The sequence below is a fragment of the Macrotis lagotis genome, chromosome 8 (assembly GCF_037893015.1).
Source record: "Macrotis lagotis isolate mMagLag1 chromosome 8, bilby.v1.9.chrom.fasta, whole genome shotgun sequence".
NCBI classification, from domain to species: Eukaryota; Metazoa; Chordata; class Mammalia; order Peramelemorphia; family Peramelidae; genus Macrotis; species Macrotis lagotis.
The window spans coordinates 178,923,546-178,950,492 of record NC_133665.1 but is presented as its reverse complement, the minus strand read 5'-3'; the positions used below and the strand labels follow the sequence as shown (position 1 = coordinate 178,950,492).

The window sequence follows — 26,947 nt, the reverse complement described above, 5'->3', positions numbered from 1 at the left end:
GAGTAAGCAATATACATAGTTAATTTTGTAAAACATTAGTCATTTTGTATAAGAAAACTTGAATAAAATTTTTTTTAAAATGAAAGAGAGTAAGGGGTAGCTAGGGGTGCAGTGGATACAGCACTAGCCCTGGAGTCAGGAGTACCTGGGTTCAAATCTGGCCTCAGACACTTAATAATTACCTAGCTGTGTGGCCTTGGGTAAGCCACTTAACCCCATTTGCCTTGAAAAAACCTTAAAAAAAAGAAAGTGAAAATCCCATGCTTCAGTCTGTATTCAGTCAATATTCATTCTTTCTCTGGAGGTGAATAGTATACTTCATCATTAGTTCTTTGGAATGGTCTTGGATCATTGTAATGTCGAAACTAGTTACGTCATTCACAGTTCATCAAACAAGATTGCTGTTTCAATTGCTGTACAATGTTTTCCTGATTCTGTTTACTTCAATATGCATCAATTCATGTAAGTCTTTTTAGATTTTCCTGGAATCATCCTGCTAGTCATTTCTAGGACAATCATATTCCATTACAGTCATATAGCACAGCTTGTTTAGCCATCCCTCAATAGATGGGCATACTTCTGATTTCCAATTCTTTGCCATCACAAAAAGAGCTACTATAAATATCCCTTTGGATTTTGGGGGTAGAGTGGGGGTATTGTCTTTGGATTATAGATCTAGCATTGGTGTCTAGTATAGATTAAAAATATAATGTTTGTTGTTGCCTCTAGAAGTGATTTTTTTTTTTTTTTGGAGAAAGGCTATTTGCATATAGGAGCTAGATACAATATAAAGAGCTGGAGACTTTGAGTTGGAAGCCCAATACTTAGTAGCAATTCATCCACGGGCAGGTTACTTTATCTCTCTGAGTATTCGTTTATTCCTCTGTAGGATGAAAATCAGTCAAAAGCCAAGAATCCTGCCTGCCTCTGAGGCTTCTATTAAATTTGTCTGAGCTTCGAAAGATGTTATAATTATTTTTGTTCTTTCTAATTGCTATAATACTTTTGCTACCTGCCTTTTCAATAAATAATAGCCTATTGTGGACTAGGCTCTAGAAATCTGAAGAAAAATAAAAGATCATTTCTTCCCATTGAGAACATAGTCTCTAAAAGATTTCCCCTCTGCCTCTGGAGTATCTATTGTATTTTCCCTACTGATTTCGCCAACAAGCTCCCTTTGCAGTAACATCTTTGGGTATCTTGGCCTTTTCTTTCTCACCAGAATCAACTCAGCCAGTATCAATAGAACATCATTCTTAGGAACATCATATTTCTTTTAAACTAATTTTCTTTTCTGAGTACTAAGCCATGGGATACTCCCAATCCCATCTCTGCACTCTGTGCATGGGGTGTAAACCAAATTACAATTATAGTTCCCTTTATTATGACCTGTAAAATGTGAGAAATTGCCTCCCAAAGTTCATGCCTTTTCCAATTTTTATTCAATTCTTTTCATTTCTCACCCAGACTGAATTTTCTGGGTATTTTTCTTCTCTGAATAGAATTAGAGTGGGGAGATGGTGAGGGTTTGAATTTTCCCCAGGTGTATTTTCTTCAAAGATTTCCTACTCTATTTCTCTTTTTCATGGTCTACTATTTCTTCAAGTGACCCTGGAGGGAAAATGAATATTTTTGGAGTCCACAACTGGTAGTCCCATTGATAAGTGACTGAGGGTCCTACAGGGTGGCACCAGCTAAGTCAGAAAGTTCCTTCCATTTTTTGAATCGCCTCCCCATGTTTCTTCACACAAAATCTTGGAGGGAGAATGTTACATTCCTCTTCTTTGTATCATTAAATAATTTCTCCCATCTCTCTCTTTTGGTATAAGAAGGCATGACAGTATAGTAGGAAGAACATATATAAGACCAGGAAGAGCTGGGCAATCAGCTATCAGTAAATTGAGTGTTGAAACTGGAATGAGAGGAGACCTGAGTTTGAATTCAGCCCCAGAATTCAAGCTATCTGATCCTGACTAGGCAATCATTTAACTGCTCTAAGACTCAGTTTCCTACTTTGTAAAAAGGGGATAATAACGCCCATTCCATAGGTTGTGATGAGGAGAAATGGATCTTTGTAAACCTTAATGCTAGCATATTGTTATTATTTATTATTATTAGCCTCTGTTTCTTCATCAACATATCCAGGGCAGCTACCTCATAGGATTATTAAGGTTCAAATGCAATAATAGTACATGGCGTGTCTTGCAAACCTTAAAATGCTCATAAACAGCCTCAGTGACTCTTAATCACTTTAACGAGGTCAATCTGTTGCTGCTAGTGAATCGTCTCCTGCCTCTAAGTCTTTGCCATCATTTGCTTATAGAAAACAGACCTCACACTCTGTCACTATGCAGCTCACACCATTGCCCTCTCTGCTGGCATAGAGTAAAGGAGCAGACACAGAGGGAGGGGCAAAAGAAGTTCATTATACTTTAGGATTGCCTTCCTGTGCGATTCAGGATTCTTGTCTTTGCATCCGATCAAAACCTTGGCCAAATATCATTTCCCCATTAATGTGGGGGGTCGGGGAAGGGAGAGAGCTTCAATCCCTGGAGGAGAGGATGCTGTTTTCAGTTTGGTGTCACTTCCTGCTGTGCCAGGCAAGAGGCGCCATGTCTCTAATGGAAGAGGCTCCTTGATATGTCGTGATTGACTCTGAATGTTTGTTTACTAGGGAGCCAGAGGAGCTGAGGCATTTTGATGAAAGCCATCAGGCATCCTCTGGGGGTGGCCACCCCTGCCACTCTGTGATTACCGCATGTAGCCTAGGATTTGTTCCCTCACCCTCTTTTGGGACTTGGCTGTGGGCCATTTCCTGGTGTGAAAAGGCCTGTTGCACAGCCAGCCCCCTTTGAATCCGTGGGAGTAATGTGGGTTACTGTACTTTGCTTCGATGTGTCTTCCAGATGCCGAATGCCTCCTTCCCTTTCTGGGATTATCCTCTATAACCCCTTGTGATCCTTCATACCAAATAGGCACCTTCTCCCTTGATGCTCTTGCTCAGAGGAATGAGGGATTCCCCACAGAGCTGGGCCATGTGTTTTGTGCTTGGGGTTTCCCTGGCATGGGACATACTAAGAGAGGATACCTTCACTCTCAACTGGAAAGGAGAGGAACTGAGAATTTTCTCCTCATATACTTTTCCTCCTTAGCTCCTCACAGAGAAAAAAAAAGTTCTGGATTCGAAGTCAGGGATTCTGAGTTCAAATTATGTTGTTTTTTACTTCATCTGCTTAATCTAGGACAAGAAATGTAACTTCCCTGGTCCTCAGTTGACAGAAAATGAAGAGATTGGACCTGAGGACCTTTAAGAATCTTTTTCATCTCTAAATCTATGCTCATACAAATATGACTTCTGTATAAATGTAGCTTAGTGGATATGTCTATGAATGCATAATTTTCATTTTCAGGCTCCTATAGTGAGGTGCCTGCACTCATTGGCTAAACCTACCCTCCAATCTTTTGAAATATGGCACCCTGTTCTACCTCTTCCCTGAGACTGTCATCCTCTCAGCTCATCAGTGACCTTAGCTTAAGTGCCAAATCCATTGGCCTCATCTCATTCTTCATCCTTGACTCCCTGTGGCTTTAGATGCTCTAATCAACCTCTCTTGGTTTCCATGGTGTTGCTCTTTCCTAGTCCCCCTCCTATCTCCAAGACTGGTTTTTTTCTCAGTCTTTGCTAGCTTCATCTTCAAGCTTCTTGGTGGCCTCATGACTCTGACTTGCATCTTCAGTTTTCTCATTAGTTTTCCTTACTTGGTAACTTCATCTGCTGTTATTATGTCAATGTTCATCACCACATAATACAGCCAGTCCTCATCTCTCTCCTGAGTTCCTTAGTCCTGATTTCTCTATACCTCTACATGTATGTCCTATTGATATTTCAAGTTTAATATGTCTTCCAAATAACTCCCTTCCCAAGGTGTTTCCATTCTAAATTTCCCCCTTTCCATTACAGGTACCAGTTTCTCCATCGTTGAGCCATTGGGGTCGTTTCCCCGCCCCAATCCCCATATCCATTCATTTGATTTATCTTCCCCCCTTCAGACCACTTACTTAAACCCCTACTACACCAGTTAGTTCTCTCCTCACCTCTTACCTGTAATGCTGTAATTGTTTTCTTTGCTCCCTGTCCCTCTCTTCAGTCCTCTGCACAACAGGGAAAGTTATCTAACTAATGCAATTCTTTATGATTCTCCTACCCCCAATATCTTCAATGGTTCCCAAATCTGGGATTACAACCTTAAATCAGTTGGCTACATCTATAGATCTCTATGACTTTTCTCCAGTCTATCTTATTAACCTTTTTTCTTATTTATCTCCTTCCCATCCTCCTAATTTGAATTCAATTGGATTATGGCATGCTTCCTCCCTCTGTCTTGTGCTTTCTCCTGGGTCCCCTGGAAGGAATGCTTTCTTGTCTGATCTCTGGTTCTTTTAGAATCTCTATTATGCCTTCAAGACTTACCATAGTCTCCCTCATTAGAATATAAGGTCCTTGAGGGCAGGACTATCTTCATCTTTCCATATATCGCCAGTAATTTAGCACCAAACCTAACATATCAGAAGCTCTGAGGAAATATTACTGACCAGGGAAGCTTAGTGGCACAGTAGATGGAGCACCAGCCCTGGTCAGGAAGACCCGAGTTCAAATCTGGTCTCAGATACAACAGCCACTACCACCAAAAAGCAAGAACAACAATAGTTTTATTGACTGATTGATCAGGGAAAGTTCTTATAACAGAGGAAGCTGGAGACAAGGCTTATTTTTCCTGCCACTCAAAAATGAAGCCCAGGAGGACTGGCTGTATTATGTGGTGATGAGAAAAAGGAAGCCCTCCCCTCCCTGAAGCTCAGGTTATATCCCTGGTCTTTGAAAAACCCATTTCAGACATTTTCCATGTGCATGACAGGGAAAACAGGGGAACAATTGTCTTCCAGAGGGCATTAGCTAAACTGCTGTATAACAATACAAAGAAGTCAATGATAGATGTCCTCATGGACATCCAGAGCAATCTTTCCCATGTTCCTCTTTATCAGCCATCCTGCAGAAAAATTGCTCGAAGTGCTGCAAGGGCACAGGAATACCAGTTCCAGGGGATTCCCTAGGACTCTGGTTGTCACTAGAGGGAGCTAGGGCCTCAGCTTTAGTCTGTCCCAGTTCTCTACTCTCTGCTCTGTTTGGCAAAGAAGGCCAGAGCTGGGTTTGGTCCTAAAGGCAATTTCCAAATGAAAATCATTTGAGTTGCCCCACAGAAAAAAAAAAAAGGGGGCCGTTGTTAGCATCCCTTCTGGTGAGACCTCAGATGACCCCCTGGGATGCTCACAGACACCTTAGGTTTTTCTTTCCCTGCAAATGTTTTCACTGTCTAGCAATTCCTTCCTTCCTTCCTTCCTTTCCTCCCTTCTTCCTCCCTCCCCTCCCTCTTTTCTTTCTTTCTTTCTGCCTTCCTGCCTTTTTTTCCTTCTTTCTTCCTCCCTTCTTTCTTTCTTCCTTCTTTTTTCTTTTTCTTCCTTCTTTCTTTTTTTCTCTCTCTTTCTCTTCCTTCCTTCCTTTCTTTCCTCTCTTTCTTTCTTTCTTTCCTTCCTTCCTGCCTGCCTTCTTTTTTCTTTTTTTTTTATAAAACGCTTTTTGTTTTCTTCAGTTTTCTTATCTCTTTCATTTCCAGTCATTCACCCCTTTCCTTTAGAAGAAGGTAATTCTTTATTAGAGAAACCATCAACATGTCTTCTTGAAGTGAACCAGCAAGCATTTATTAAGGACTCTATATAGATGTGGTCTCAGACATTTCCTAGCTCTGTGACCCCAGACAAATCACCTCACTCTGTTTGCCTTAGTTTCTTCCTTTGTCAAATAATCTAAAGAAGGAAATGGCAAAAACCATCTCAAGAAAACTGCAAATAGGGTCAGGACAAGTAAGATAGGACTGAAAAATGACTGCACAACAACAAAAGTCCTATACATATATTTGTGTGTGTGTGTGTGTGTTTTTCTCATGGCTTCTTTCCCAAGTCTTATATATGCTTGTTGGATGATTGCTGGTGTGTGTACAAGTGCTATCAGTATTTATCACATAGTGGCACCCTGGGCTAAAACCCCGATACCCTGCCCTAGCTATCAGCATCCCCAGTAAGGTGAAAAGAGATTTAGAAAAATAAGCTTATTGGCTGGGGGGACCTTTTTCCTTTGGCAATGAAAATTAGAACCAGAAGGCTTCAGGTTGAGACAGGGCCCAATGGTGAATATGGAAGTGGATTGCTTTGAGATCCATGGACCTATTTCCTTTAAAGGATTTGTATGCTCATTGAATCAGGAATGAGATTGTGAGTGATGATGCCATGGCAAAAATGGAGGATTTGGAGTCAGAGTCCAGGGTTCCAAAACTGGCTCTGGGGTTCACTCCCTAAGTGATTTAGAGAAAGTCTTCTTGCCTCTTCCATACAATATGGAAGCTGGAAGCCATCACCTTTAAGGCTCTCTCCAGATGGAAATCTGAGACCCTTTGTAACATCAGATTGGGTAGAGTTGGATAGGAATTCATGCTAGAATAATTCCTTGGATTTCCTTTGATGGAATGAAATGAATTGAATCAAAAGTCTCCTTTTTTATCAGAAAAAAAAAAGCAAATCCAAAATTAAAGTTAAGGTTGGGGTAGTTTTCTTTAAAGGGGAACCATAGTGTTCCCAGCAGCTTTGTAGTACTCCTGGGGACTGATTAGAGCAATTGAGTCACCTCAGGAAGTAACTTGAAGTTCAAGTTGCAACTTCAGAAAAAGTGGATTTTCATAGAGAGTGAAAGTCTATTTGCTCTTTGAACCCCTAGGATCCATATTAATTATATATATATATATATATATATATATATATATATATATATACACACACACACACACACACCAGGAGGTCCTTTTTCCATTCTGATAATTGTATTTACAATGGGTTACTTTGTAATAGTATTTTATTGGGAAAGCCACAACCTCTGTTTGCCTCAGTTTCTTTATCTATAAAATGAGGATAATAATAGCTCCTACATGACAAGGGGATCAAATTGTTATGAGGATCATATTAGATAATAAAAAGAAATTTTTAAAAAGACATCATTGAAGCAGACCCAAGAAAATGTCTGGGCCAACCTTCTGGAAAACAAAGACAGAGGAAAGCCAGCTGAAATTCTCTGTGGATCTGAGAAAGTCCCTGGTTTGCCTCATTTTCCATGCATTATTCATCTGTCCTTATAAAGAAAAATATGAATATTGAATCTAAAACCAAATGGTCTCAGCTCCAGAACAGAATTCCAAAATATTTCATGCCTCCTCTAGGTATGTTGTCAATTAAAATTCATGCAGTTCTGATTACATAACAAACTTCACTCTCCTCTAAAGGAGGACTCAGGGCAAGGCCCCAGGAGATCAGACCAAGTCTCCTAGGAGCATCCTGACTCTTTTTAGCATCAACCATCCCAATATGCTATCTCCCTTCACTCATTGTTTGCAGTGATGCTTTGGGTATAGTCTTTCAAATATGGATTTCATCAAGATTGAGGAATGTTAATATTAGAAAGACCTCTGGTTTGAATCCCTTATTTTACACAGGAAGAAAATCAAGCCCAGAGGGGTTAAGGGATTTGTCCAAGGGGCCACAGCTAGCCATATTAGACAAAGTAGTTATTAGAACCCAGCTGGGCTGAACTGGACTGGGTTGGCTTGTCAATCCAGAACTCTGCACTGCCGTGATGTTATTATTCCTGCTACTTTTTGCCATAATAAGAGTAATGACATTTCCTGGCCCAGGGATGTTGTCAGTATTGACATGACAGCTTTTCTTGGCCATTAGAAAGTTTTGGTTGAAAACTGTTAAGGCCTTACTGCTGTTGTGATTGGCAAGAGGTGATGATAATTGATTTTTTCTGAAGGACTTGGGCATTCACATGATGTGATTCAAGGGGGTATGAATAGGACCAAGTACATCAATTACCCATCACTTATGGATATTTGTCCTTTTTGACAGTGTAATATAAATCCACCCCTTATGTACTCCATTTTAGGAAATGTTTTGATAAATTGGAACATGTCCATGATGATGATGATGATGATGATGATTGATGATGACGAAGAACTATGATGATGAGATGCCTTGAGTTCATGTCCTATGAAAGTTGGTCAAAGGAAGTAGGGGTGCCTGCAGGGAGGAAAGAAGGCTTAAGATTGAGGGAGGGGTGGGAATGATAGCTTTCTTTAAGTTTTTGAAGGAATGACATGTGGAAGAGGAATTGTACTTGTTCTTTTTGGCCCAGAGGGCAGCATTTGCTGAGCAGATTTGCAGAGAGAGACTGAGGCTCAGGGTAGGAAAGCCCTTCTAATAATTTAGGCTTTTCTAATTATCCTAATAGCCAACTGGTGACAAACTTTTATTCTAAATCCTTTCTTGATTCCTTGTGTATTGCACATGCCAGTTGGCTCCTCTCCATCATACACCTCTCTCCGTTTATGGAGTGAAAACAATTTTTAGTTCTTCCTTTCATGGCTCACAACTATACCATGGAAGCAGCAGAATATTGGTATTGAAAATATAGGTCTTTATCCTGTTGGGGACCCCTTTGTCTGATGATGCCTATGGACAGAGACCCCTTTTCAGAATAATGTTTTTAGCTGCATAAAATAAGACACTTGTGAAACCAATGATGTTAGAATGCAATTTTCAAAATACTAAGCCAGAACAAGTACAACCACAAGTTCCTGGATGCCAGTTGACAAACTGATTCTAGCCCTCAAAACCGTACTTTGTTGGGTTTCCCTGCATCCTCCTTCTAGCTGCTGCAACAAAGTCAGTTCCAGACCAATCTTTACTCTTAAGCAGGCTAGCTTCCAGATTACAAAGTCCCCTTTAAAACAGGAGAAATTTCCCAGTGGAGGTTTGGGATTGGTGGGGAGCCTACTTCTAGGGGGTCTGGCCTCCATATTAGGCTGCCCCTCTTCTTGTCCAGGCTTTCTCTGGGTGAGGATGGATTTTTGTCTTAGTGTTCACACCTAAACCCAACCATTCTTACAAAGCTCTCTACTTTAAAATCTGACCCTGGGTAAGAAAGGCAGGCATACTTGGCCTGCTTTGCTTTCTCCCTAAGGGGCATCAGTGCTGCCAGAGAGGGCTGGAAGCTCTGAGATGTGCCATTGTTACAGAGAAGAGAAATATTTAGTATTTTGATTAAAGATCCAAAAATGTTGGAAATATGATTTACAACATGCAAGGGAAAGCATAACAAGTCCATCTTACTGAATGGAATAAGACATGTGCCCCAATAACAGTGCTTGGCAAGCTTCATTTCAGAATAATGTCCTTTATATATTATAATTGAGCCCTATTCCTATAGCATGGCACTGACCATGTCATTCCCCAGTCCCAGAAGCATGTTCTGGGGCCAGTAGGGTGTTTCATCACTGACCCAGGGCTACACTGAAACATGTGGTGGCTGGTGGCAGGAGGCTACCTATGTGCCCAGGATTATGCTGAAGCATGTGGTAGGACCAGTTCTGGTGACGGCCTTTTTCTTTAGGCACCCATAGAGGTAGTATCTACTTGTTTGTTTGGGGCTATATTAAAGCATGTGGTGGTCTAGCCTCTGTGGATCTCTACTTGCTCAGGGCCATGCTGAAGCATTGTGGTGGTTCTTGGAGCTGATGGCTTCCATTTTCCCTTGCTATGCTGAACCACTTAGGAGCAAGGGGTGTCCTGGTATTGGCATTTGCCTGCTCCACTGCACTGGGGTTCAGGATCTCTCATTGCTTTACTGAAGTGGGGCTTGTGGGCTTGTGGGAATCCTTCCTAACCTGGACTGTGCTTCCCTTTTGCCCAAGTGACACAAACCTTTACTATTCATCTTCTAAATTTCTTGGGTAAAAGATTAATTTCTCTAACTTTTTGCTGGTTCTGCTGTTCCAGGATTTGTTTGGGGGAACTATTTTTTAGTTGTTTGGAGGTGGAAAATGGGAGGACTCTAACAATTTACTGCTTATTCTGTTATCTTGGTTTCTAGTCAGCTCTTTTTTTTTAAAAAAAAAAAAGGGCATCCTTACCTTTCACAGAAAGGTATTTATTCTTGGTTTAGGTTATCATTCTTCTCTCCTGTGATCACATTTGCCTTAGGAACAAAACTGTTATTTATGACTCTCCCTAAAACTCAAGGACTATTTTGCTATGTTGTTCACAAAGAGATCCAGCATTTGTAGAACAGCCATACTTTTTATGAATGATTTAGCTTTCCAATTTACCTCCACCCATGGGTTGTTCATATCACAGAGCTCAAGGATGCTGAACCAAGACTAATGATTTGGTATTGGGGGAAGTAAGAATTTGTAGTTAGAATATGGAAATATATTAAACACAATTGTATATGTACAATTTTTACCAGATTGTTCAATGCCATGGGGAAGGGGAGGGAAAAGATGGTGGTGAAAAAATGTGGAACTGATAAACTTGCAAATGGATGAATGTTGAAAACTGCCTTTACAGGTAATTGGAAAAAGGAACATTTAAATTAAAAAAAAAATTGTAGTCAGAGAAGTTGGGTTCAAATCTGTTTGAATTCCCTTATGTGTAAAATGTTAATAGTAGTAGTAGTAGTAGTAGTAGTAATGGTAGTAGTGGTAGTAGTAGTAGTAGTAATAATAGTAGTGGTAGTAGTAGTAGTAGTAATAATAGTAGTAGTAGTAGTGGTGGTAGTAGTAATAGTAGTAGTAGAAGAAAAAAAAGAAAAAAGAAAGAAGAAGAAGAAGAAAGGAGAAAGTAGTAGTAGTAGTAGTAGTAGAAGTAGTAGTAGTGGTAAAAGAAGAAGTAGTAAATGATATAATCTCTCTCCAGGAGAACATTCTTGAATAATGTTATCTACTATTCATTCATTCAACAATTAATTAAATGCTTACTATATTGATAGAGATACAAATACTTCCATCCAAATGCTGCCAATCTCTATCCTTTCTATTGGACAAGTTCATTTTTATTATTGATGTCTTCCATTTCCCCTTGCTATGCTGAGCCACTTAAGAGCATTCTAGAGGGGGGTCAGGAAAAGACTTTACACATATGATTCTCCTTGAACTGATATTAGAAGGAAGAGAGATTCTTTAAAAAAAACCCAACAACAACAAAACCCAGGAGGGAAGTAAGAGTGCATTCCAGCCATTGATGATGGCAGCTAAAGTGCTGGGCGCTATGTAATATTTTGAAGGCATTCCAATGTTCATTTTTCTCCCTTGTCTCCTCAATAGGTCCTGTGTGACTGACATGTGTGAATGTCCAGTCCATAAAAACTGCTATTGCGAATCCTTCCTGGCTTATGCCCGGGCTTGCCAAAGAGAAGGGGCCAAAGTCCACTGGAAACCAGAGCAGAACTGTGCAGGTAAGAGAACCCTCATGGTTTTCATTGTAGGAGAAAATCTGAACCCAATAATTCAGCCCACAACAACTGACAGACCCACCTGTGGCAGAAGAGAGTGGGTTGAGGTCAATATGTGTCAAATAATGTCTCAATTATTCTGCAATTTGAGAAAAGAGGAAGCTGATCAAACTTAGGAAGCATTATTGTTGACAATATGAGTTTAATGGATTTTCAGGGTTATCATTATTAAGAATTTCTTCCAACACAAAGAAACAGAATAATAATGTAGAAAGAAGACTAGACAATTTGATTTTGATTCCTAGTTCTGCCTTCTTACTAGCTGTGCCATTTAACTAGTCATTTAACTTTTATAAGATTGAGTTTTTTCATGTTTAAAAAGAAGGTTGGATTAGATGTCCCCCTGGGCTCTTCTCAAATCTAGAAATCACATAATAATTCAAAGCCTTTTGTATTTTAAGTTGTGTTTAGAAAAAAGGGAGAGATACCTGAGCACTGAAATCATGGGTTATAACAACACGTTTACATCTTAGTTGCTGGAATCTTTAGGAACTACCACTGCTTGTCATCTATTACTTGGGGACTTTGATTTGGTATAACACTTAACAAGACTTGAGGCAGTGATTGACAAATCAGTAAAAGTCAAGATCTCTGAAGGCTGTCAGTGAGAATCAGAGTAAGAAATGCAAAGTGAACGAGGAATATCCAAGAAGCTGCTCTTGCTAATACCACTAGCATGGTGGTGTCATTTTTAGAAGTTCTTTGAAGAATTAATACTCCACTATCTGTAGGAAATTGTTAGACTTCATTCAGCATTTAATGGATGAGACAACTGAAGGCCAGATTTGCCCAAGGTCACACAGGTGGTGGTTTAGGAATGGATTTGATCCCCTATCTTTCTGACTCCAAAATGAGGGCTTTATCTACTACATCATAAGGATGAATAATTATATCATAAAACACATTAGGTACCTCCATACATTTATAAGTCTATATGTCATAAACCCAAGCTTACCTAACCTTCATTTATTCATTCACTCAAGAAATGTTTAATAAATGACTTTTTTCAGGCATTATATCCTCGGTGCTAGGAATATAGAGATTTTTAAAAAATGGTTACATTCTCAAAATGCTGGAATTCTATCAGGGACAATAATCCATTACCTCTTTCTATTATGACATACTGTTCTTTGGCATTATATTACTATCAATAGCTGTGGAATGCCCTTTTATAATAATTAGTTTTAAGCTCTTTTTGCTGGTTAGTCATTTTCAATCATGACTGACTCTTTATGACCTATTTGGGATTTTCTTGGCAAAGATTCTAGAGTGGTTTGCCATTTCCTTCTCCAACTCATATTACAGAAATAAAACTGAGGCAAAAAGCGTTATGACTTGCCCAAGGTCACATAGCTTGAACTCAAGTCTTTTTGACTCCAAGGCACTCTTTCCACTACACCATTTCACTATCCTTCATTTTAAACTTAGGGGATTGTATAATGGCCCATTTGGTTCCCTCAACTTTTACTTTAAGGAATTCATTGAATATACAAAATTCTGTGTTCAGTCACCATTGTACTGAGTCCCCTAGTCAGGGAAATTGCTAGGACCTAGACAGAAATTGAATTTGTTACATAACCTTATATTTATAGCTGTAAATAATTCCTGTCCTCTGTGTTTAGAGCAAAATTTAGTTTACTGGAAATGTTTGCTTACATATTAGTGTCTGAGCATTGGGAGGGGAAGTTGAGGAAAGACCTCTTTTGGGAGTTGCTTCAGCTCTGAAGTGCCTGAAAAGCCAATTGATTCTCCTTGATAAAAAAAAAAAAAGGTAAGAGAAATGCAAGCTATGATCAGAATGCCCCAAATAATCACTATTTTCAGACCATGGACAGCTCTCTCCTTTGCATTGAGAAGCTTAGCTCTGGGACTGCACACGGAGCACCCCATTGGCTCTTGTTCAGAAAACTCAAGGGCCACAAAGGAGGCACATCCTTATCCATTTCTCCCAGCCTCTGCACCAATTCCCTCCTTCTGTTGTTCTGCAATTGCTGGGATCAGGAATTTAATCCCTGAGTGACTTCCAGACCCTTTTCACCAGTGAATTTTTTCCATTATTAACCAAGCCCAGCTTCCCCTTGCCAAGCTTAGTACCTGTGTTAAAGTTTAGCAGGCTGTAGCTTTCATTTCCTATTCTTCATTGCCTAACCAAGGGAAAGTAAGAATAGGTTGCCCTGCAGCAGGGATGGTATATTCTGATGAGAGTCATGTAGAATCACTCTTGGGGCTGCTGTTTACTCTTGGGGCCCATGGGGCTGCTTATAAATACAGAAAAAAAATAATCACCTTGTCTTTCTGGTATCTTCCTGCCTTTTCTTCTTCCACCTTTTGATTCAGTTCAACTAAATAAGCATTAAGGGCCTACTATGTGCCAGCTGCTGTTCTGGGCACTGGAGATTTGGCATCGTGTTTGATCTTGGAGCAGTTCCTAAGTCAGTGACTATGGGCTGAGTGATGGAGATGCAAAGACTAGAATAAAACAGTCCGTCCTTGTATCCAAAAAGTTATGTTTCTTGACAGGATTCAACATCAGTCAATCCATATGTATTTATTAATCACTGTTTCCTATCAAGTCCCGTGCTAGATACCTGAGGAAACTCTCCCCTCTGAAAAAACATTCCTGACCTCAAGGAGCTTATCCACTTACATTACTTCCATATGAGCACACTGTTTGGTTCAAGTTGAGTTTCCAGACAATGTTTTTCATTCCTTCAATAGCCATTAACTAAGCCCATACGAAGGGCAAAGCCCTGTGCTGATTCTGTGGGGAAATACAAAGTTAATTAAGAGGTCTCATTTATGCTTTTATATAATTTAATTTTTAGCTATTTGTGATCTAACTCAACTTCTAGTGAGGATTTAGCAAAGAGGGTGAGTAAGGGACAGGCCACATAAATTGAAAACAGGCAACAAAGCCTGAATTCATCACCCCTTCCCTTTCTTTCTGTTGTTTTTTCAAACTTGTGCCTTACTGAAAGAAGAGTCGCCATGGTCTGACCCATAGCTTAAAGTCTTCATGCCTGTTCTTAGCTTCCCGCTTATCAATGAAAAGGGTTAGAGATCTGAAATCAGGGGGGCTTAGCTTTAGGCCTGCTTCTCATGAGCTATGTGACCCTGGGCGAAACATTTAACTTTCTGGTCCTTAGTTTCCTCATCCATAAAATGAGTGACAATGATTCTTGTGATCTTGGCCTCCCAAACTCCCTGTGTGGGGCATGATTTGTAAGCCACAAAGTGACAGATAGATGCTAGTCCTTGGGGCCTGATCCACAGGCTCTTCAATACACATCAGTCTCTTTTCTCAGTATTTAAACTGAGAAGAAAAGGATCTGGAAAATTAGCTACCTGTTAGAGAAAGGCGAATAAATGACAAAGTCAGAGGAAGAAAGGAAGGAACAGGCTAAGGAAGGATAATAACTGGCATCTCTTCAGCACTTTGATACTTACCAATTGATAATGTCATTATTGATTGAAAACAGTGTGGTTAAGAGGACTGGGCATGGAGCCGGAAGAGGCTACCTGTGACATCTGCCAGCTGGGTGACCCCAGTCCAAGTGATTTAGCTTCTCATTTTTCCTGAACTATAAAACGAGGAGCTTAGACAAGATGGATTCCAAAGTCTCCTCCAGTTCCGTGTCTAATATGATCATGAAACCAACAACCTTCACTTCAAATTTGAGCAAACTGAGGCATAAGGAAGTTAAGTTACTTGCCCAGGGTCAGCAGGTAGTAAGCGAAAGAGGTAGGATTTGAAACCCAGTTCTTGTGATACAAAGCCAGTTTGGTGACACAGTGGACAGCCTGGAGTCAGGAAAACTCATCTTTCTAAGTTTATAATCTGGCTTTGGGTACTTACTAGCTCGGTGATCCTGGGCAAGTAATTTCATCCTGGTTGCCTCAGTTTCATCATCTGCCAAATGAACTGGGTAAGGAAATGGCAAACCACTTTCTGCCAGGAAAACCCCAAATGGGGTCATGAAGAATCTGATGAAACTGAAATGACTGATCCACAACAACTCAAGAGCCCATGCTCTATCCAATGTACTGTTCTCTCAAAAGGAGCTTTTCCTGACACATAGAATCACAGAATTTGAGGACTAGAAAAGACCTAGTCTAATTTATACAGCAAAGGAATCTTCTCAATTACATAACCACCAAGTACTTTTTGGCCTTCTTTCCTGAAGGCCTCCAAAGAAGGGAAGCCCACTGCCTTCCCATAATGCTTCCACTTTGGGAAAGCCATCATGGTTAAGGAGTTTATCTTGACACTCAGCCTATTTTTTCCTTCTGTGCCACTTATATTCATTAAGAATTGGAATCCAGCTAACTGTACTATCTTCTATTCCATATATTTTCATCCCCACCACAGGAAAGGTACAAGATATTTTACCAAAAGCTTTTCTAGAATTCCTCCAGTTGTTAGCAGTCTTTCTATCCTGAATCATTTTATGAGTATGTTTTGTGTTCATTTACCTGAACTGTTTTTTTGAATAGAAAATAAACCCCTTGAAGGGACTGTTTTATTTTTTGTCTTTATAACCCCAGACTCTAGGAGAGGGCCTGACCAATAGTAGGTGCCTAATAAATGCTCAGCATGGTGAATTAGGATATGTCAAATAATTATTACCCCCATTTTACAAAAGAAGAAAGTGAGGTTGAAATGGATTAAGTGACTTGTTCATGGTTATTCAGTTGGTATGTGAGCATCAGATGTCAGATCTGAACCTCTGTCTCCATGACTCCAAGTCCAGTACTCCATCCTCTGGGCTACAACTTCTCTCCTGGAAGAAAAAGAATTGTTCTTATGAATAGAGCCAAATCTTGGATAGCTAAATAGCCTCTTAATAAAGGGCAGAGATTAGCTCAAGGAAGTGGCAGTAGAACACTCTGGCACTAGGAAATGGAGTCTGAGAAACAGATTTTTTTGACTCATCGGCATGCTATGTATTGCCTTATTTTAAGAAAAAGACCTAGGAGTGATCCAGTTGTTTCTTCTCTGTCTCTACCTGTTTCTCTTGCATTCTCTCCTTCCTCTCTTCTTATCAACAAGGTAATTTTGAATATTTTCGAGATCACAAATGGATAATTGATCAGTTCTCCAAAGAGACCCATGAATGCTGCAGAAGTGAAAGAAGTCAATTGCCTCGTGTCACAAACAGCTGTAATAATATCAGCCTTGTTAGAGAAGGCTGCTTTTAATCTAGGGATTTCATTCTCTTGGCATTAGAATGCAGGATATTTTCTCCAGCTAATTCTGTGTGCATGGAAATGACAAGGACTGTGTGACCTTGTTTATCCAAGCCCCACCTCTTCAGATTTCTGTTTTCTCTGCTGGCCTAAGCCATTCCAGTATATTTATACACAGAAATTATATATATATATATATACACACATATATATGGAGAGAGAGAGAAGATGGGGTTAGCAAGTTTTAAATGCATAAAAGGCTAATTTTTTAGCATTTAAGTTTATAGTTCTTATCTTTGCTATTTACTATGACCTTGCACAAGTCACTAAAGTCCTCAGTTTCCACATCTGTTAAAATGAGGGGGTTTGATTAGATGACCTCTGTGGGTTCAAACTTCCTCTAAATCCATGATCTTAGAGATTAATTCTGAGCCTAATTTCCTCATATACAAAAGGAGAAGGTTGAATTTGATATTCACTAAGATTTCTCTCTAAGTTTCTGAGCATCTGAGCCTATGTCTATAGAGATTGTTCCTAAGAGGTGGTTAGCCAAGGATGAATTTGAATGTCTATGGGGACTCAAGAAATGGTCTACTGAACTATGAAGGGTCTGTAAACCTCTGAGTACCCAAGGTCACCTTGATGTTCCAAAGAGGAACGAGTGGAGGATACAAAGTAGTGCTAAAAACAGACATTAGAGTTTTATTTAGGGAAAAAAAATGGGGTCATGCTGCTAAGTAACCCTTATGAAACTTATTTTATTCATCTGTTTTTGCAAATACTTTCCCAATGTCCTGTGAGTCAAGCAGGCAATTTCCTTATAAGAAATGAGAATTTCTGTCAGAAGATAATTGAGTACTCTTTGGGTAACGAAACCACTTTTCTTGTCTGGTTTTTTATAGAGTGACAGTTACTTGAGTAGCCTTCACAGAATCTCATTTTATGGTTCTGATCGCCTTCCTGTTAATTGACTTAAGTCAGAAAGGGAATGTACTGTAACTGCTATGAATTCATAATTTGGAAGACGAAAACCAAAGCCCACTAGTTTGAAAACCAGCCATTGTCTTCCAGTTCTCTAATTACACAGTATTTAGCCATGTATGCTATTGTTGCCAGCTGAATCACAAATGAAAAGGGTTGAACTGAGGTTTCTGTTCAGAGTTCTGAAAGTTCAGGTATTTGGGGGACCTTGGTCCCCTCTCTATTGATGAAGCTCTGGCCAACCCCCATATGCCTTTGTTAATAGTCACCACAATAAATTCATTGCTTATTTCATTGTCATCCATCTGGAGATAAATTTCACCCTTGAACTCTAGGACCAACGTCTGGACCTTTCTGGTGAAGTGAGATCTACTAGCTTGTATTCTTTTGTCGGTCATCCAAGAAGAAATTATTAAACACTCATTCTATGTAAGGTACAGTGTCTATGCAAGGTACAGTGTTGAACACTGGAGGTACAAAGAAGGACAGAAACATGGTTCCTATCTTGACCTCACATGCTAAATGGGGAGACAATCTACAAAGAAATAACTAGACCTATGCATGAAGAGATATATACTGGAGACAGTCAGGAGGACCTGGTAACAAATCTGGCCTCAGTATCTATAGCTCTGTGACCCTAGGTGAGTCACTTAACTGATACCTTAGTTTCCTTATCTGTAAAATGAGAATAGCAGAACTGATCCCCCAGGGTTATTGTAAAGATCAAGTGAGAGAATAATGGACTAAATGTGATATAAATGCTAACTAAAATTAGGTAGCACACACACACACACATATATATATACAAATATAGTATAAATGGGAGGTAATCTCAGAAAGAAGTCACTAACTAGGAAAAAATAGGTTTCCTTTATAAGATGGGATTTGAGTTGAATCTTGAAGGGAACCAAGGACATGTGGAGATGGAGGTGAGGGAAGCAAGGGATTTCCAGGAAGAGGACACAACCAGTACAAGATGGAAGTGGAGATTATTATGGCTGCTTCATTGGATTATAGAGACAGAGAGGGGAATAAAATATAGAGGTAGCAAGGGACCAGGATGAAAGGGTTCTCAATACCAAATTATTCCAGATTTGATAAAAGTATCATTATTTTTATTTGAAGTGACCTGGAATATTACTAATATATTCATGCCAGTAGAAAAATGAATGTTTTGCCATTTCCACCACAATCCACATTATGGCATAGAGGCAACCCTGGGCTCCTGAAACCAATGTTGGTGAGCCCCTGTTAGATTCTACTAAACTGAAGGTCATGGGAGAAGGGCTCTGCCATGAAAGTAATAGACTATCTTTTTTTCTTTTTTTATTATATAAAAGTTTTATTTGCTTTCCAATTACATACAATGATAGTTTCTAATAATCATTTTTGCAAGGTTTTGAGTTTAACAATTTTTCTCTCTCCCTCCCTTCCCTCTCCTCAACAGAAGGCAATCTGATATAAGCTCTTCATTTGCATCCATTATAAGCAGAGATGGAAATTGGACTTGTGAGAGAAGAATCAGATCCAAAAGGAAGAAAGAAAACATTAGAGATAGGAAAAATGACATAATACATTAGACAACTTTTAAAAACTGAAGATATTAAGCTTTGGTCTTAATTTAAACTCCACAGTTCCAGGGCAGCTAGTTGGTGCAGTGGATAAAGCACCCGCCCTGGAGTCAAGAGGACCTGAGTTCAAATTTGATCTCAGACACTTAATAATTACCTAGCTGTGTGACCTTGGGCAGACCACTTAACCCCATTGCCTTGCAAAACAAAACAGAACAAAACAATAAACTCCATAGTTTCTTCTCTGGATACAAATGGTATTCTCCAGCACAAATCCCCTAAAATTGTCCCTGCTCATTACACTGATGGAGTGAGCAAGTCTATCATGATTGATCATCACCCCATGTTATTGTTAGTGTGTATAATGTTCTTCTGGTTCTGCTCATCTCCCTCAGCATCATTTCATGCAATAGACTATCTTCAAGAAATGGCTCCCTGAGGATTAACTTTGCCAATATGGAGAATCTTCAAAACCCTTTGTTAAATCATGGACAAATTGAGATCCTCATCAGTGTAAAGAGCTCCTGTACCAACAGAATGCCATATCATTGATATTTTCAGAGTCATATCTGCTTGAAAGAAGGGGTGGCGCTTTTCATACTAATAGTGTCTTCTTCACTTTGTCTAAATTTTGTATCTGGCATCATATGCCCCTTTATGTGTTGAAAGGAGCTTGTGTTAGCTTACAATATTATACCCATTTTGCAGATGAGAAAACAGGACCAAACCCTCTGTGCCACCTAGATTGTGTAAATCTACTATACTAAAAAAATCATATGGGCCTTTTTGATAGCCAGCCAATACTTATTAAGACATACGTGAGATTTTACTCTCAGAAGCACTGTTGAAGGAGAGTACTATTCTGCTCTGTTAAGCTCATGAAATTTTTTATTTACTTTCCTTAAATTTTTTTTCTCTAGAGACAGAGGATCACATAGAGGGAATAAAGAAGATCTGAGTTGAAATCTGGTCTCAGACATTCCCTGTGTGACCCTGGTTTGAGTCAGTTAGTCACTAGAAACCTCAGTTTTCTCTTTTGTAAAATAGGACTGACAATAGATATATCCTTATTTATTTGATTTTAATCCTCTACTTACTCCTCCATGTAAATGTACTGAAGACTGTAACCTCAGGAGAAGGGAATTTTGTTATTGCTTTTGTTTCATCTTGATATTTCCCAGTGAATTACATAGGCAGTATAGAACAGTGTCTTTCTATTGTCCTCTGGCTCTGGAGACAGAGATCCAGGGTTCATATCTTGCCCTTGTTCCTTATTGTTTCTATGACCTTGGGGAAGACTCTTCACTTTGTTGTGCCTCAGTTTTCTCATCTGTAAAATGAGGAGTTTGAACTGGATGGTTTCTGTAAGTAGGATCCTCACAATAGCATTTGGATTGAATTGAGTTATTCTCCCTGCCCGCCTTGTGAGGGAACATGTCCATACGGGTGGGCATCAAAAGAGTGTGCTCCTCATTGGGGGGCTATATCCATGTCACAAAATTCCTGCTGTGAGTCCATTTGAAAATTGGAATATATAAATGGTTGTTGAGGCAAGGAGCAGTTTCCAACCCTATCAACAAGGGTTATGATTTTGGTTCTGAAGTATGGCAGACATGCAAACTTGTCATATTCTATAAAGCATACAAATTGGAAGTTGTGATAAATGAGAATACTTGTAAGTAAAATGAATTTCAGGGAATGCCCTGTTTGAGTCCAAAAACAATGAGTTTCTTGTTTCTAATGGTTAAGCTTTCCATAACCAATGCTCTGACTTCCTTTCCCATCTTTCAGCCACCCAGTGCAAACATGGAGCAGTTTATGACACCTGTGGGCCTGGATGCATCAAGACATGCGACAATTGGAATGAGATCGGCCCCTGCAACAAGCCGTGTGTTGCAGGTTGTCACTGTCCTGCCAACTTGGTTCATCACAAGGGAAGATGCATCAAACCAGTCCTCTGTCCCCAACGGTGACCTTTGTTCAGGGCCAAAGACTTGGAATGTTGGTGTCCTTGACACCTACACTGAACAGCCAATGAAGGACTATGGGTTTTAAAAGCAAAAAATACACCCAGAGTACACGTGTGTAAATAAACATATGTATACATCTAAACATACACACATGTGTGTATGTATAGATGTGTATAGAGAGAGATTCAAATACATACAACATTTATATAAACCATAGAAGGAAGAATTATTATATGTATATTTTTTGCTATAAGACATGTATTATTTCTAGGATTCTAATCTGTAAGCCATGGCAGTTATGTATAAATAAATCCAGTGTTTCTAATTTAATCAGGTGGCATGGCAACCTTCTGGATGGCTTTCCCATTGCATAAACTTCAAGGAAGTTTTCTAAAAACCCCAAGTGTTTCAATGGCATTCATTTTGACCCTGAAGCAGGATTTGTAGTTGGATGGAAAACACGTCTCTCTGGAGGAAGAGGATTTATCTGTGGGCAAGAAAGGAATGTGTATTTGTGAAAGCTGGCCAGGGGATTGGTGACGGGAGTGAAAATGGATGGACAGCTGGATCTTTGGAGCCATATAGTTGAGAGTGTTTCCAAGACTGATGGGCCAATTGCCAAGATAGCAGTATTTGTCAGTGGAACCAAACCAAAAAGCCAAATAAGTTCTTGATTTAAAGCACTCCTTTTTCTTATATTTTATGGAAGTCTACCCCTCTTACACATGCATGCTCTCATACACAATCACACACACATACACACACGGCATCCCAAAAGTCTTAGTTTAGCTTTAATAGCTTATCACTGCCCCAAGACTTTTGTATATTCTATAGAGGTAGTATGATGAAGCAGATTAGAAAGGTGGCACTAGTGCCTTGAAGATGCTTTAAAATCCCACTTCTGACACTTTTGGTATGATCCTAGATAAGTCATTTAACATCTCAATGCTCCTAATTATAAATTAGAGATAAATGGCAGACCTGCATTGGTCCATGAGTTCTCTATACCAATGAAATCTAGATCCAGGCTCGATCCCAGTATTAATCAACTAATCAGCAAGCATGTAAAAAGCACCTACTGTGTTCTAAGCAACATGTTCAATACTGGGGTACAAAGAAAGAGAAAAAAAACAGTCCTTGCCTTCTCGGTACTTATACTCTAATGAGGAGACAATATATGTAAATCAGAAAACATAAGATAAATATGAAATATCTAGATAGTGGCAACTTAAGATGGGCTGCCGCTAGAATCTGGGGGGAACCAGGAAAGGCTTCTTGGGGGAGATGGCTCTAGAGATGAGATGCCTCTGAGGTATCTAGGGACTCTAAGAATCAGAGGGAAAACATTCCAGGCTGGAGAATGGTCAGTGCAAAGCCCTTGAAACAAGAAATGTTCCAGCAGGAATGTAAGATGTAAGAAAATTGGAAACATCAGGCAAGGGCTAGCCTGTGAAGAGCCTAGGTGGCAAATAAAGGACTTTATTTAGGTAACATTGTAGGATGTGGAATTTATTGGAAAGAAATGCCGAGTCCATTTTGTCAATGCCAAACTTGAATGAGAATCTCTTCTACTATGTCTTAAATAAATGGTTATGTACCCTCTATGGAACTGAGGGGAACCCACTACCTCCTGGGGAAGTCCATTCTGTTTTTGGATGATTCTGATTATAAATCAGGTTCTTCCTACACTTTTTTTCCTTGTCCTGTCCTCTGAAGTCAAATAGAGTAAATTTAACCCCTTTTCAAATTGGAGACAATATGAAGTCCCCACTGATTTCTGGACTGGATCTCCTCAGTTCCATTGATGATCTTTGGAATGATATGATTTCCAGTTCTCTTTTCATCCTGATCACTCTATTGCCTTTGTTGATCATTTGTATAGAATTGATTAAAGCTTAACTCTCTGCTAATGTCATCCTCCAATGTTTTGCTGTGGTTTGATTGTGCCTCTGGGGTTCCAAAAGCTAGACCAGCCTATCTCACCCCCATTAGAATGTGGGTTCCCATAGCAGAAGGACTGGTTTTTGCCCTTTCTTTTTGTGTATTTAAGCACTTAGCATAATGCTTAAATAAGAACGAGCTTATTGATACTCAATATCAATATTGAGCTTACTGACTTCCATAGCAGTGACTGGTATTAAATGACAAAGACGGGGATTTGATTCTGTCTTAGGATCATAGAGAGAGATCTCAGAGGTCCTTTAGAGGTGATGAAATTGAACTCTTAATTGTCAGTGAGGAAACTAAATCCCAGAGAAAAGAAGGGATTGCCCACCATCACACTAGTAAGTATAGGGAGAGGGATTTGACTCATAGAGATAGTCCAGGGGAAAAAACCATAGAGGTCACTTAGTCCTCATTGACATTTGAGCAAATGAGGTTCAGAAAGCTAAATTAGTGATAATAATTGATTGGTTTTTCCTCGCTGACATATTCATTTTTATTGAGTGCCTGAGAACAGACAAATAAGAGAATAAGTTTAGGGTAAAGGACAGGAGGCAAGAATACCTTTCATGAATATGTTACACATTTCATAATACTATTGCATCTCAGTTAAATACAAGCATAGAAATTTAAGAGAATTGGGGTAATTCATATAATCTGTGGCTATATTTAGGCCCTGGAAGTAAATGGTTTAATGGGTTTCCAACATGCTTAAGATAATAGATCTATAAATTTCACAGTAATTAGAAAGAGAGAAAGCTTATAATGACCAGGTAATTCTCCCTTTTCAAACTGGGAATAATAGAAAGATATCATGCATTTCTAGGGCATTTCTAGCCTCAAGGCATTTTTTCTTACTCTTTGTTTTTCAAATAATATATTGAATATGATTTCTGAAAATGTCAAGTCAAAACTCACTGATGTAGAAAAATACAATGTCCTATATTGTCATGAATGAAAGGGCTTGTTATTTAAAACAATGTATTTCCCCCTGACATTGGTGCTAGGCTGTACTTTGTAACAGACTAGATTAAATTCTGATGTTCTGAGTAACCCAATATAGGTTTTTGCAAAGGGTTTCATATCATTTCAATGGTCCAAATAAACAAAACCTTTAAAAAAAAATTCCAACACTGAACATAGCGCTTGGGCCAACTCAGCACCTAACAAATGCTTGTCTGATTGATCTAGTTAGTGATGAAAACAAAATACAACAATGGTGGTCTGGGTCAACTCATTTCTAGATTATCTGCGACCTTGCTAAAAGAATTGCTTTGGTCTTTTCTATTGGTATAGCAGTGCAAATGGATGACATGCCTTTTCTGAGATGCACCACAGGATGGTAGATGTCTTATCAATTTTGGTGCCTTTCTATGGCCATGGCAGCCATTTCTTACAGCCCTCTCCTGGGAATACAAAACTAGAAAGAATTTATATTATTATTGTAGGAGGGAAGAACCAGCATTTACCCACATGAATAAATTCAAGACAGTTTTTTTGATGGATAGTACATTAACCACTAATGGGCATCCAGAAAGACAGTCCTTGGAAAATGGTCCCTGGGCCAAGCCTGAGAAGAAGCTAAGGATTCTCAGATGCAGGGATGTGGAAAGAGGGTACTCAGAGTAATTTCCCTTCACATGAATGGACTGAAATTGGATCCTTTTTTTCTCCCAAGTCCCTTCCCTTCCAATCTTGATACTTTATGGCTTTCTTGTAGGCAAAGACCAGTACTATAGCTCTGGTAAACCAGGGTTTCCTTCATGAAAGAGAGACTGTTGTGATGGTTCTAAAGGGATGTTCTCACCTAGAGATAACATATTAATTCTCACTATTACAAAGAGAAAGGGTTCTGGTGTTAAAATCAGAGCATCTGAATATGAATTATTACTCTGCCAAATATTATTTGTGTGATTCTGGGCAAGTCACCTATTCTCTCAGCTTTGGTTTCCACCTCTGTCCAATCCGAAGAGTTGGAATAGATAATTTTTGGTTGTACTTTTATGATTCAATTCTGGTCATTCATTCAAAGGACATTTATTAAGTATTGACTATATCTGAGGGATCTTGCTTTGGGACAAGACAAAAATTCCATTTGCTTATGCAACCATGGTCAAGTCAACCTCTCTGGGCCTCAGTTTTCTCATATGTGAAGTGAAAAAATTGAAATACATAGATAACCTCTGAAGTCCCTTTCAGGTCTAAATCTGATCCTATGGTGAAAGGGAAAATGACCCCTCCCCATGAGGGGTTGGCATCGTTCTGATGTGGAAAATTCCACGTCAAAGACTTCCAAGTTGATCCTAATTGTAGAACCCTGAACAAACCATTTTTCCCCTTCCCCTTGGTTTAGAAATCTGTAAAATAAATATTACTCATTTGATTCTTCAACCACCCAAGGAAGTAGTAGATTCTACTTCCCCATTCTACAGATGAAACTGAGATGGAGAGTTGAATATCTGAGAAATGTCTGAGTTAGGATTCAAAATCAGGACTCTGGCCAGTGAACCATTCTCAATACTGCCCTTTCGCCTCTCTTGAGAGGCTTTGCTGCCACTTTTCCCTGCCCTGGCTTGCTAATGACAATGTTCAAAAATCCTCCACCCATGGTGTGGAGAAGCATCTGCAGGGAAAAATTCATCTGGAATAGTGGTGGCATCTTTTAAGATACTTAACCTGAGGGCGGCTAGGTGGCACAGTGGATAGAACACCAGCTCCGCAGTCAGGAGTACCTGAGTTCAAATTTGACCTCAGACACTTCATAATTACCTAGCTGTGTGGCCTTGGGCAAGCTGCTTTAACCCCCACTGCCTTGCAAAAACTTAAAAAAAAAAATGCTTAACCCGAAGATTATTAAGTCAAAATTGTGCTTCAAAATAAGATTGATTTCAGGACCTTTCAAAAGCCCTGACCTGAGTACAATACCATGCCTTAGAGGGACCTTTATGTGGCCTTGTGTGACACTTAAAATTCACCAGTTAGATGCATTTCATAGAATTGGAGAGAATTAGGATCCTATTGGGAACCTCAAAGATCCTTTGGTTCAGTTCTCTCATTTTACAGAACAGGAAACAGAGGCATAGCAAGAAAAGAGGTAGGCATATAATCATAACTTTAGAGCTATAAGAGGCCTTGGAGCCAAAGTAGTATGATCTCTTCATTTTACAAATGAGGAAACTGATGCCAAGAGGAGTGATTTAGGATCAAAGGGACCACAGTTTTAGGGAAGTATTGCACCATAGAGGCATTTTCATCCAACCCCCCTTCGTTTTACAGATGAAGAAACATAGATAACCAAATGAACAAAATATTTAAACACATTAATATTTACACTAAATATTGCATACCTTCTCTAAGGACAAGAATTCTTTTTTTATGCTTTAATTTCTATTTAATTCAACAAGCAGATAGTAATAATATCTTACATAAAACTTATTCAATGCCTTAAAGTCTATTTTAAATATATTATCTGAGCTTCCTAAAAACCCTATGAATTGATTTAGTGTCATGTCATCATTAGCCCCACTTTACAGACAGAGAAACTGAGGAGACTTATCGATAACATGTCCAAGTCTCATGAGGAGTAAGTGGCAGGCAGACATTGAACCCAGACCCCCCTGACTCAGAGGTCATCTCACTGACCAATGTATTAAGCTCTGGAATTCATCAATGTCAGATAAATAGAAAAACACCTTCTGCCCTCAGGCTTCTTATACTCTAGTGAATGCTCTGTGGGGCCTTTCACTAAACAATGGCTTAATGTTTACTGAATTGCTATGGCCTCTAAAGTAGTTTGTATCCCAAAGAGAGGGGAAAAAAAGTTCAGCTGTGTTGACTGACAT

General features: G+C 39.3%; 1 protein-coding gene across 7 annotated transcripts in view; it reads left to right on the top strand.

Moving 5' to 3' along the window:
* BMPER (BMP binding endothelial regulator) overlaps positions 1–25,043 on the top strand; it is a 372,292-nt gene extending 347,249 nt beyond the window's left edge. For all 7 annotated transcript variants that reach the window (XM_074198930.1, XM_074198928.1, XM_074198931.1 and 4 more), the window contains 2 exons: positions 11,265–11,395; positions 20,983–25,043. In XM_074198930.1, coding sequence (XP_074055031.1) covers positions 11,265–11,395; positions 20,983–21,164 — 313 coding nt within the window. In that variant the 3' untranslated portion in view covers positions 21,165–25,043. The remainder of the gene's footprint in view (positions 1–11,264; positions 11,396–20,982) is intronic.
* Positions 25,044–26,947: the final 1,904 nt, after the last annotated feature.